The sequence below is a fragment of the Lycium ferocissimum genome, chromosome 8, assembly GCF_029784015.1.
Source record: "Lycium ferocissimum isolate CSIRO_LF1 chromosome 8, AGI_CSIRO_Lferr_CH_V1, whole genome shotgun sequence".
In the NCBI taxonomy this organism is placed as follows: Eukaryota; Viridiplantae; Streptophyta; class Magnoliopsida; order Solanales; family Solanaceae; genus Lycium; species Lycium ferocissimum.
In genome coordinates, this window is record NC_081349.1 from 2341618 (window position 1) to 2354314 (window position 12697).

Sequence of the window (12697 nt, forward strand, 5' to 3'; positions counted from 1 at the left end):
ATAGTATCTTGTGGAGCCTATTATACAATTTGAGTGGCCAAAGGTTATTGTCTACATTGTTTAAAAAAAGGGAGGTGTTATGTGCAATTTGAAGGAAATAGTCCTTATATCCTAGCTATTGGATCTTTGAGATGTAATTCTATCCTCAGATGAATTTTTCCCTTTTTGAGAAGCCCTCACATTGATCAGGGGGCCTTTATTTGATTGACTACCATGTTTGGAATAAAGCTGCCATCTGCAAGCTTTCCTGGGCTATTGCTTCAATGACAGATAACCTCAGGGTGAAGTGGATTCACAGCTTTTACATAAGAGGCAAATCTTGAGAGGATACAACAATGCCAAAGCAAGGTTATTGGCTTGTGAGGAAAATATTTGAAGGTAGAAGCTGATTGGGCCATCCTGATACTATAACAGAGCTTAAACAATGGACAACCTGTGGGAAATTCAGCATTAAGAAGGCTTACAATGCTTTCTTGCCTCAATTTCCAAAGTTCAATGGAAGAATCTTGTCTTGGGGCATCATGTGGTACCTAAGCATTAGTTCATCCTCTAGCTGGCACTACACCAAAAGCTAGCCACAGTTGAGAGATTAGACAAATGGGTTATTCTGGTGGACAGAAATTGTGTGCTATGTCCTGATGGGATGGATGAACTCTTCTGACTTCTCCCATCTATACTTTGACTGTCCTTACTCTAAACAGTTGTGGGTACTTTGTTGCCATGGATGCAGATTCACAGGCAAATTACCACCTGGGAGGTTGTTTGGGTCTCCAACAGAACACGCAGAGCAGGACACAAGCAGAGACGGCTGGATATTCACAGCAACAGTTTACCATATATGGATTGAAAGAAATGCTCATCGATGGCACAGAGATTGACATACCAACAGCGAGCCAAAGAGATTGCATCACAGCTGCACATCAGAGGGCCACAGCAGCCCAAATGGAGTAGCATTCTTGATAGTTTAAATTCATTTCCTGTCTAGTTTACTGGTTTACTTTTAATTGTACACAATGGTCAATGGTATAATTAGATAGGATCACGGTGAGAGAAATTTTACACAATGTAAGTGAAAATTTTATACAGGATCCTAGCTGGTGTAATTATTCCACTTGGTTAAACGAAAATTTTACTGTTGACCAAAAAAAATAGAGAAGCCCTCACATTGGACAATATCATTCTCCAAACTCCATCTTCTCCTCCATTAAAGATCAAACCCTAGCTCTACATCTTTCTCATGAAAAGTCAAATGTACTTTGTTGAATACTTCATACTTCCATTTAAATCAAGAATATAAGCTTTGTTTTGTAGGATTCACAAGTCATTGCTCTCATTTGTGGTAAGATTTGAAATTTCGTTTTTGTTGCACAGCGGTTAGAATTTCTAGCATAACGTTTTACCTATAACTCAGATTGAGGTGGATTCAAAGGAAGTAGAAAGATAAGAGATTTACCCACAACTTTCATGTTTTACAAAAATCCTAGATCCTCTGTTTACTGTATCAAGAATGGGGCACAATGCAGGACCTGAGTGCTGCCCAGATTATTCTTTTTTTAAAATTAGGAAGTGCTTTGACAAATTAGGCTATCTTTTGTTCCTCATCTTGATTTATGTTGAATATCCTTAAATTTCAGACCTTAACAAGTATTTGATTATGTGTTTTAAGGTGAAAAGGACATTTATTCAAGCTAAGGAGAACACATTAGGAGAATCGCTCGTTTCTTGGCTTAGAAGATCTTTAATTCCTTGATGTTTCTTTGAGCTTTCCAAGCACTAAAGCTCCAAGGTTTGCACATAAACTTAAATTTTCCTTACAACTTATTTTGTTGAGATACTGTGAGTAGCTTGAGGTTTGGTGAAATATCACCTTACTTTAAACTTGTTGTCATATTGATTTTGTTGCTACTTTACTAGCTTACTTGCTTTGTTGGTTGAAAAAGTAAGTCTTGAGACACTTGGATAAATTACTTATCATTGAGGGTACAATATTGTCGTTGGGTTATGGATATGTGTTAATTGATATTTGATTGATATTGATAGCTTAATTATAGGAGTAGAATGCTATTGTATTACAACAACAACAACAACAACAACAAGCCCAGTATAGTCCCACCATGTGGGGGTCTGGGGAGGGTAGAGTGTACGCAGACCTAACCCCCGCCCGAAGGTAGGGCGGCCGTATTCCGAGAGACCTCGGCTCGGGAGAGGAGAAGAGAGGAAGACAAGAGGAGAACAAGACAAAAGGTCGGATAGGCCAAGCATATCGAAAGCAATATGATAACACGAATACCAAAAGGAAAGTCGCTGGTAGAACCATCCAGTAAAAGTAAGATCATCAATACTAAAGATAAATAAAATAATCAAAGAAAAGTTACCGCTTCAAAAAAAAAAAAAATAGATAAATAAAAAAAAAAAAAAAAAAAAAAAATAAAATAATCAAAGTTCAACGTCCCAACAAATATAATCAGCAATCAAATGCATAAACCAAAAGGCAATAGACAAGTGAGCAAAACTGCAACTACTATGGTGAAAGGGTACGCCACCTAGCCTTCTATCCTAATCTGAGTCCTCCACAACCTCCTATCTAAGGTCATGTCCTCGGTGGAATAAACTCGTGCCATCCCGCCTAATCACCTCTCCCCAATTCTTCTTCCTCCCTTTACCTCTCCCGAAACCATTCATAGCCAACCTCTCACACCTCCGCACCGGGAGCATCTCGCGTCTCTCCTCTTCACATGCCCAAACCATCTCGGCCCGCTTCCCGCATCTTGTCCTCCACCGATGCCACTCCCACCTTTGTCTCGATATCTTCATTCCTAATTCTATCCCTCCTAGTGTGTCCACACATCCACCGCAAGATTCGCATTTCCGCGACTTTCATCTTCCGAACGTGACATTTCGACCGGCCAACACTCGCTCCGTACAATAAAGTCGGTCTAACCACCACTTTGTAGAACTTGCTCTTTGGGTTGAGGAACTTTCTTATCACACAAAGACTCCGAGGCGAGTCTCCATTTCATCCACCTCGCACCAATACGACGTGAAACATCGTCGTCGATATCCCCATCTCCCCGTATAATAGACCCAAGATACTTGAAACTTCCTTTTCTTTGAAACGGCTCGGGTACCAAGCCTCACTTCCTCATCAACCTCACGCGGTAGGCCACCGAACCCGCACTCCACGTATTCGTCTTGGTCCTACTCAATTTAAATCCTTTAGACTCCAACGTCGTCTCCTCCTCCACTATCGTTAACTCCGTCGTAGTCTCGTCAATCAGACTATGTCATCTGCGAACAACATACACCAAGGCACCTCACCTTGTATTTGTCGCGTCAATTCATCCATCACCAAGGCGAATAGAAACGACAAGAGCCGATCCCCGACGCAACCCCATCGAATCGCAAGGGTCCGAGTCTCCTCCTACCGTCCTTACCCTCGGTCTTAGCTCCATCATACATGTCCTTTATCGCTCTAATGTACACCATAGGTACACCTTTAGCCTCCAAGCATCTCCATGACCTCTTCGGCACCTTGTCGCAGCCTTTTCTAGGTCTATGAATACCATGCGCAAGTCCCTCTTCCGCTCCCTATATCGCTCCACCAATCTCCTTACAATACGGATGACTTCGTAGTCGAGCGCCCCGACACGAATCCAAACTCGGTTCTCTCGAAATAGACACACCTCTCCTCACCCTCATTTCCACCACCCTTTCCCACACTTTCATGAGTGACTTAGCAACTCGATACCTCTATAGTTGTCACAGCCTTTCAATGTCTCCCTTGTTCTTGTACACGGAATCATTGTACTCCATCTCCATTCTTCCGCATCTTCGCCGTTTTGAAAATGACATTAAACAATCCAACCCACTCCAAGCCTACCCTCGCCTACATTCTTCCAAAATTCTCCAGAATCTGGCCGTCCGGTCGCTCTTCCCCGCGCATCCTACGAACAATTTCCCCTTAACCTCCTCAACCTTTATACTCCTACAATAACCAAAGTCGCGACGCCATCGCAGTGCTCCAAGTCTCCCAACACAATGTCTCGTCCGCTCCTTCGTTCAAGAGTTCATGAAAGTATGACCGCCATCTCGTCTAACGCGGGCTTCGTACCAACACTTGGCCATCCTCGTCCTTGACGCACTTCACATGATCCAAGTCGCGTGCCTTCCTCTCTCTCGCCTCGGCGAGCTTAAATAATCTTATCCCCACCTCCGTCCTCTAGTTCCCGCATAAAGGCGTTCAAAGGCCGCCGTTTTAGCCGCCGACACTCGCTAACTTCGCCCTTTCTCGCCATCTTATACTTTTCCCCGTTCGTCCGCTTTCTCTTCATCATCCTTACTATCTACCAGCCTTCATATATGCCTACTTTTTGCTTCTACCTTCCCTCGACTTCTCCATTCCACCACCAATCCCCGCTGCCCACCACGGCGGCCTGCGAGACCCCCAATACCTCTCTCTAGCCGCTCCCGAACGTTAAACACCGGCCGTCCTATCCCACACACGCCGCATCCCCCTTACTATCCCACGCTCCCATAGCCATCAATCTCTCTCCCATCTCTAGGGCACTAGGGACGAGTCAAACTCCCCCACCTAATCCTCGCTCGGTCATCCACAACCTTCTTCTTCTTCCTTCTTATCTCCAAATCCATCACCAATAGTTTATGTCGGGTCGTAAGATTCTCACTCGTGATGTGACCTCGTTAGCCCTTACAGGGCCTTTATCATCTTTTCTAGCGAGCAAGTTAAGTCTATTTCCATACGTACGACCGAGCTACGAAAGGTTACCAAGTGCTCCTCCTTCTTCGGAAAACACGAGTTGGCTACCACCAATCCAAAGCCATGCGAAACCAGGAGCGAGACTCTCCACCATTCCCGTCCCCGAAGCCAAATCCTCCACGCACCTCGTCATAAATTTCCCTCGAAACGTAATCAACGTGCCCATCAAATCTCCTCCTATGAATAGCTTCTCAAAGAAGCGCATACTTGCCACCACTTCATCCAAGTCCTCCCAAAAGCGCCTTTTACCTCCTCGTCTAAACCCACTCGTGGCGCGTAGGCACTAATAATGTTCAAGGCGAACCCTCCAACGACTAACTTAATCGCCATCATCCCGTCGTCGATCCTCCTAACTTCTACCACCCGATCTCTAAGCTCACTATCTACTAAGATCCCTACCCCATTCCTATACCTCGATTTGCCCGAGAATCCGCAGCTTGTACCCGTCCACATCCTTCGCTTAGGTCCTACCCATTTAGTCTCTCGACACAAGCTATATTAATCCTCCTTTTTTAAAGAATCTATCTAACTCTATGGACTTTCCCGATAAAGTCCCAATATTCCAAAACCCTACTCTCAATCTAGAGGGCTCCTCAACCCCCCCCCCCCCCCCCCCCCCTTAGCCCCCCAACCCTAGTCCCCCGATCCCAACCGAGAACATGACCCTAGTCTACCATCCCTCACCAAAGCCAAGTAAAGCAAGTATACGCTAGTGAAAGGATAATCTAGACACACGAAGGATCAATAGAGCACAAGTTAGTAATAGTCTATAAGCGAGGAATAGTATTCAATTAGGCGGAGCAGCAAAATTTATAAGGCTAACGACAGAAACGGGCTATCGAGGTACCAACTCCAAGTAAAAATCGTTCACCACCGAGAAATCTCTCGTTTGCCGTCGAAATATCTACAAGTCACGAATCATCGTTCACCAGCCGGAATCACTGTTCACTGGCCAGAACTGCCGGAAAGCTCGACACTCAGGTAGAAACTGCCCGGAAACCTACTGGTGGAGGGTTTCCGGTCACAGTGTAAAAGAGAAAAAAGAGAAAAAAGGAAAGGAAGAAGGAGAGAGAGAGAGAGAGAGAACAGAGGAGAGAGAGAGAGATCTGGCCGGCCGGAAACCAGTGGCGGTGGTCGCCGGTCCGCCGGGTTGGGTTTGGCCGGTCGGTGGGGAGGAGGGGAGGGAGCTAATTACCGTTGTAAAAAAAGAGGAGAGAGAAAATGCAGAGTCAGGAAAGAGAACTTAGAATGCTATTGTATTAAATGTACTTAATTAGGAATTGATTGTGTAATATCGTCTTTCCTTATTTAGTCTTAGGACTCATTGTATAAGTACCCATTCTCATGTGTTCTATATTCATCAAGAAATATAAAGAAGCTCTCTCTTCTTCAAATCTTCATGGTATCAGAGCAAGATCCATCCAATTATTGTACATCGATGATGGTACTCCATATTAAATTGTCCACGCACCAGATGTCCAGCCCTGGGAGTGAGGTGGGGTGTTGAAGAGTCCCACATCGGATGAAAAAGGGATGGGCGATCTCTTTATATGGACTTGGTCAATCATCCCCTCAGGAGCTAGCTTTTGGAGTTGAGTTAGACCCAAGATCCATTCTTGACAATTCTTCACTCTATAACACTCGTGAATTTTTGCTTTTCCTTTTTCATTTTTTGGGTCATAACTCAAGTGATTTTCTCTATTATTCTCGGCATAATGAAGGAGAAGCGGATATTGAGACAAAGAATTCTCCTCAGAAGTACAATGTCATTCTCTGGATACTGAAACTCCATTACTTTTGTTCACGTACCATGATATCATTCTTTCTATCATACTCGGAACGGAGAAGATGGAACATAACTTGTTTCAATATGTCAAATGATAGTTTGTAGTTGCTTCAAACTCAACCACTGTAGCATGAACCATACAACTATATTAGTTTTTCCCTTTCTATAAAAGGAATATTAGTTTTTCCCTTTCTATAAAAGGAAAGACACCTGCCAATCATTAGGAGAAAGAATGGTGTGACATGAAATAATTAGCAAAATCACTACCGTCCTTCCTTAAACATGGCTAGAAAACATGTATGATGCTAGCGGAGCAGAAAGCTCAAAAGCTGTTTATGTCAACAGCATCAAGAACCATTCCAGAATAGCATGGGACACCTTGAGATCAAAACGTTGTACATCTTGAGCCATTAAACCAGACAGGCTGTTATTGATGCGTTTGTGGGGAAACAATATTCCAGATGAGAGAAGTAATAGGACAGATAATGATTAATGTTTTCTGAATTTTTTTGTTAGTCAAATAAAACTTCCCTGCGTGGATTATGATTCTTGTTATTTCAGTTTTATAGGACTTTTGCTATTCTAAGTTGTTAGGACTCTTGCTACTGTAACCCTCTATTTAAGAGAGTTGACGTTATTAATAAAATAGATTGGATTTTATCAAGTTACAGAGAGTTGGAACTTTCTCAAACAAGTTCCCAAGTCTGCAATTCCCTAAATGAATTGCAAAATTCAGCAATCATAGGCAAGTCAAGGAACAAGAACAAGGGCTTAGACCTGCATGTTGGGCCTGACTTTCAAGTTAGTCGTCCAGCGACTCAATCCAGAATTAGGGACCTTAACAATTTGGTATCAGGGCTTGTAACTATGGACGAAAATACCGTAGAAGCAAAGCTGTGAAGTCTTTTACAGGAAGCCCAAACTCAAACCGAAGCAAAAGTAGCAGCTTCAGAAGCAAAGATGGACGCGAAGTTCCAGCAACTATCGCAACAGATTGAAGCCTTAATCCGCACCACGGCGCGTGCAAAGGGAGTTGAAGTTGGAGACAACAGTGCTGCCTGTCCAGCGAACCAATAATGTAGGTGAACAGCTAGATGTGCGTCTCGGAGGAAGAAACAACAACAGTAACTATGGTACTGATGACAACATCGGAGGAAGAGGTATAGTTCCCAGATACACTAAATTAGACTTTCCTACTTCTGATGGAAGTGAAGATCCTCTTATTTGGCTTCACCGTTGTGAGAAGTTCTTCCCCAACTACGTACAATCAACCAAGAAAAAGTAGGTTTAGCCGCTTTTCACATGGTAGGGGAGGCGCAATTGTGGGTTTATCAACTGGAACAGGAGGAACCCAATTTAACTTGGGGTGCCTTCAAAGAGTATTGTACTCTCCGTTTTGGTCCACCAATGAAAAGTAATCCGTCAGGGGAATTGATCAACTTGAAACAAACTAGTTCTGTTGAAAATTATCAAAGGAACTTCAAAAAAATGTTGGCTCGTGCATCATCTGTACGTATAGACCAGCAAGTGGATATGTTTACAACTGGTTCAGTTGATTTGATTCGTCTTGATGTTGAATTGCACAACCCATCTAACTCAGTACAAGCAATGAGTCTCACGAGAGCATTTGAGAGGAAGATACAAATTTCTTCTAGCACACAAAGGGGCTATGGTTCAACCTCAAACGTTAGTGTAAAAGCGGCCGCTACAACAATGACTCCGAGTGCTACAGTAACTGCTTCTAATCCTTTTGTTAAAATGTTGACTCGCGCTGAGATGGCTGCCCAACGTACAAAGGGGTTATGCTACAACTGTGATGATCTTTATGTTACAGGCCATCAGTGCAAAAAGTTATTCTGGCTGGAAATAGAGGATGGGGAATCTGATGACGTAACAACGGATAGCGGAGAACCTGACATCTCACTCCATGCTATCACAGGCAAACAACATGCAAATACTATGCAGTTGCAAGTTTTAATTGATAAGAAGTTGTTGCTTAGCTTAGTGGATTCGGGCAAAGTACACACAACTTTATTAGCTCAACGGCAGCCCAGCGCTTAGATTTGCCTATCCAACTTCGAGGAAATCTCTATGTATCAGTGGCAAATGGCGAGAAGATTTCCTTTGGGCATTTGCACAAAGAAAGGCAATTGTATGTAACTATCCATTCCTTCAGTGTTGATTTATATGTGATTCCTTTGGATGCTTTTGATGTTGTCCTAGGTATCAAATGGCTACAAACACTAGGCCCTATTCTGTGGGATTTTGCCTTACGGCCCTATCGCTACCCTCACTTTCAGAAAGATGAGATTGAGAAACAATGTGAGCAAATGCTTTAGCAAGGCATTATTCGACCAAGTCGTTCTCCATTCTTATCACTTGTATTGCTAGTCCAGAAACATGATGGAACATGGCGCTTTTGTGTGGATTATATGGAGCTAAATGCTAAACAGTAAAAGACAAATTCCCTATTCCAATAGTGGAGGAGTTACTTGAAGAATTGCACGGGACACACTTTTTCACCAAGCTTGATCTTCACTCTGGTTATCATCAAGTCCGCATGGATTCTATGGATGTTGAGAAGACAGCTTTCAGAACACATCATGGACATTTCGAGTTCCTTGTCATGCCATTCGGATTGACGAATGCTCCTTCTACCTTTCAAGCTTTGATGAATGAGGTATTCCGGGAGTACCTACGTCAATTTGTGCTTGTATTTTTTGATGACATACTTGTGTATAGCAAGACTTGGAAGGATCATTTGTCACACATGCGAATCATCTTTGAGTTGCTCCAAGCTCATCGCCTTTATTTAAAAAAATCCAAATGTTCCTTTGGCGAAAAACAAGTAGCTTATCTGGGCCACGTAGTCTCAAACATAGGTGTGTCTGCTGATGCTAGCAAAATCGAGGCCGTGGTGGATTGACCTCAACCACAATCAACAACAGCGTTGCGTGGTTTCTTAGGATTGACAGGATATTACCGTAAATTCATTTAGAATTACGGTTTGATTGCTGCCCCCTTAACAAGTATGCTTCAGCGGCATTCTTTTAAGTGGAACGATGATGCCCTTGCTTCTTTTGAAGCTCTTAAAAAGGCATTAGTTTCTGCCCCGGCGTTACAGTTGCCAAACTTTAAAGAAGAATTTGTTGTTGAGTGTGATGCTTCGAGTGTTGGAATAGGAGCAATCCTTCAACAGCAAGGACATCCAATTGCTTTTTTCAGTCGTAAGCTAGCTGACTGAAACTTGAAACTTCCAGCTTATGAACGGGAATTGATAGGCTTGACAAAGGCAGTTCAACATTGGAGGCCTTATCTATGGGGTCGAGCCTTTCTAATTCGGACGGATCACTACAGCCTTAAATACTTGCTAGATCAACGTCTTACTACTTCTCCTCAACAACATCGGCTTAACAAAGTTGATGGGGTTTGATTTTCGGGTGGAATACAAGGCTGGGCGATTGAATACTGCTGCAGATGCACTATCGCGGCGAGAAGAGGCAGAAGATATGTTATTTGCTATTTCTCAGCCGGAAGTTTTGATATTTGAGGAAGTTCGGGAAGAAGTCAAGCAGTCACCCATTCTTCAGGAACTTCAAGCTAAAATTGCACGGGGAGAGATGGATGCTGATTGGGTGTTTCGAGATGGGTTGTTGTTCTTTAAAGACAGGGTCTATCTCTTGCCAAACTCACCATTGGTAACTTCTGTCTTGTCCGGGATTCATGATAGCACACATGAAGGTGTGCAGAACACCACGCAACGTATTCGCAAGGATTTCTATTGGCCAGCTATGAAGACAACTATCAAGGATTACGTTGCTGCTTGTTCAGTTTGCCAACTTAATAAGGCTGATAATTTGAGTCCAGCAGGACTGTTACAACCTTTACAACTGCCTAATCAAATCTGGTCAGATATCTCAATGGATTTTATTGATGGCCTGCCAAAATCAGGAGGTAAAACAGTGTTATTGGTGGTTGTGGCACATTTTATTTCTCTTGCTCATCCATATAACGCATCTTCCATAGCAAGGCTTTCCTTTGAAAATATTGTTCGTTTGCATGGTATACCAGAATCAATTGTCAGTGATCGAGATGCCCTCTTCACTAGTAAGTTCTGGAAAGAATTGTTTCGTTTAAGTGGGACTAAATTAAACTTTTCATCTGCTTATCATCCACAATCGAAAGATCAAACTGAGGTTGTGAATCGCACGATCGAGATGTATTTGCGATGCTTGGCGGGTAATCGTCCTACGAAATGGGCAGATTGGATTCCCTGGGCTGAATTTTGCTACAACACTTCTTACCATTCAGCACTTCACGCATCTCCATTTCAAGTTGTTTATGGACGCGAGCCTCCCCGGTTGCAATCCTACATGGCTGGTTCATCTCGAGTTGATGCGGTAGACCGAGCATTAATAGACCGAGATGTTGCCTTACAAGATATTCGAGTTAAGCTCTAACAGGCGCAACACAAGATGAAAACTGTTTATGATAAGGGACATCGTGATGTGGAATTTTCTCTAGGATCTCATGTCTGGTTACGTCTACATCCCTATCGCCAAAAAACTCTGGCTAGTCGTGTCTATCACAAGCTTGCACCAAAATATTATGGTCCTTTTGCGGTCTTGAAGCGCATTGGATCTGTTGCTTATCAACTTGATCTACCTGCAGGTTGCAAACTTCATGATGTGTTTCATGTGTCACTTCTTAAGCCATTCAAGGGTGAGGCACCTGCAACTCCACCTACTCTTCCACCAGTTCAAGAAGCACGTGTTGTTCCCACCCCATGCTCTGTGCTCCGATCGCGTCTGAATTGTGGTAATTGGGAAATTCAGGTTCAGTGGTGCGGCCTATCTGTTGAGGACTCCACTTGGGAGACAGTGCATCATTTCAAATCTGCCTTTCCAGACTTCAAGCTTGAGGACAAGCTTTTTCTCCAGGAAGGGAGTAATTTTATTGATGCGTTTGTGGGGAAACAATATTCCAGACGAGAGAATTAATAGGACAGATAATGATTAATGTTTTCTGAATTATTTGTTAGTCAAATAAAACTTCCCTGCGTGGGTTAGGATTCTTGTTATTTCAGTTTTATAGGACTTTTGCTATTCTAAGTTGTTAGGACTCTTGCTACTGTAACCCTCTATTTAACAGAGTTGACGTTATTAATAAAATAGATTGGATTTTATCAAGTTACAGAGTGTTGGAACTTTCTCAAACAAGTTCCCAGGTCTGCAATTCCCTGAATGAATTGCAAAATTCAGCAATCATAGACAAGTCAAGGAACAAGAACAAGGGCTTAGACCTGCGTGTTGGGCCTGACTTTCCAGTTAGTCGTCCAGCGACTCGATCCAGAATTAGGGACCTTAACACAGGCCTGGTTTTATGCATTATCAAGGATGATACAGAGAAATGAGATTCCTGACTCGGATGCTTGGCATCTCATACTAATAAATTCTTCTGAAATTATTTACTTTTAGTAAATGAATATACTTTTGTTTCATTGACATTCAGACCCATTAGTTCTTCTCTGCACTTTTTAATTGTGGAAGATAGCTTCCGTAGCCCAAAAATAAACTGATTGGAATTTAGTAACTCCGCAAGACATGTTAAAGTTTGATCAGCTGGACAAGATAATAAGAAATCATAGACAAAGAGAAGATAATGCTTTCTTCAAGCAAGCTAGTATTACCAATTTGTCCTCATAAGACTATAGCTTAAGAATGAAAGTATATTAAAAAGGAATGAAACCCAATCCGATGCTTGAATATAAGGCAAAACCATGACGTAAAATATTATTTCCCGTTAAGACATCATTAGAATTGAGAGCAGAGAAATCATCAAAAGAATAGAATAAGCAAATAATGTTAAACCATCAATATAAAAATTAAGGATGATATGCTTTCACCGCAGTTCACACCTGACAAAGATGAATAAAGACGAGAAAACTAATTGAGGAAGATCATACAGAACATACTACAATGCGCAAAGCATGTGGATCATCATCACGATCAATAAGTGCCAGTAGTAGGATATCTGGAGGCAGAAGCTCATGGTTCCAGATGAAAACTGAAAGGTTTCCACAGGCTTTTAGCATAAGATCCTGAGGAATAGAAAGTGTGGGATGACATTAGGCA

General features: G+C 42.5%; 1 protein-coding gene across 4 annotated transcripts in view; it reads right to left on the reverse strand.

Moving 5' to 3' along the window:
- The window catches only part of LOC132067126 (mediator of RNA polymerase II transcription subunit 23), a 69758-nt gene that overhangs the window by 25091 nt on the left and 31970 nt on the right, over positions 1 to 12697 (reverse strand). For all 4 annotated transcript variants that reach the window (XR_009417051.1, XM_059460251.1, XM_059460253.1 and 1 more), the window contains one exon: positions 12538 to 12663. Coding sequence is in view for 3 of the 4 variants with exons in the window: in XM_059460251.1 (XP_059316234.1) it covers positions 12538 to 12663 (126 nt within the window). In the remaining variant the exon portion in view is untranslated. The remainder of the gene's footprint in view (positions 1 to 12537; positions 12664 to 12697) is intronic.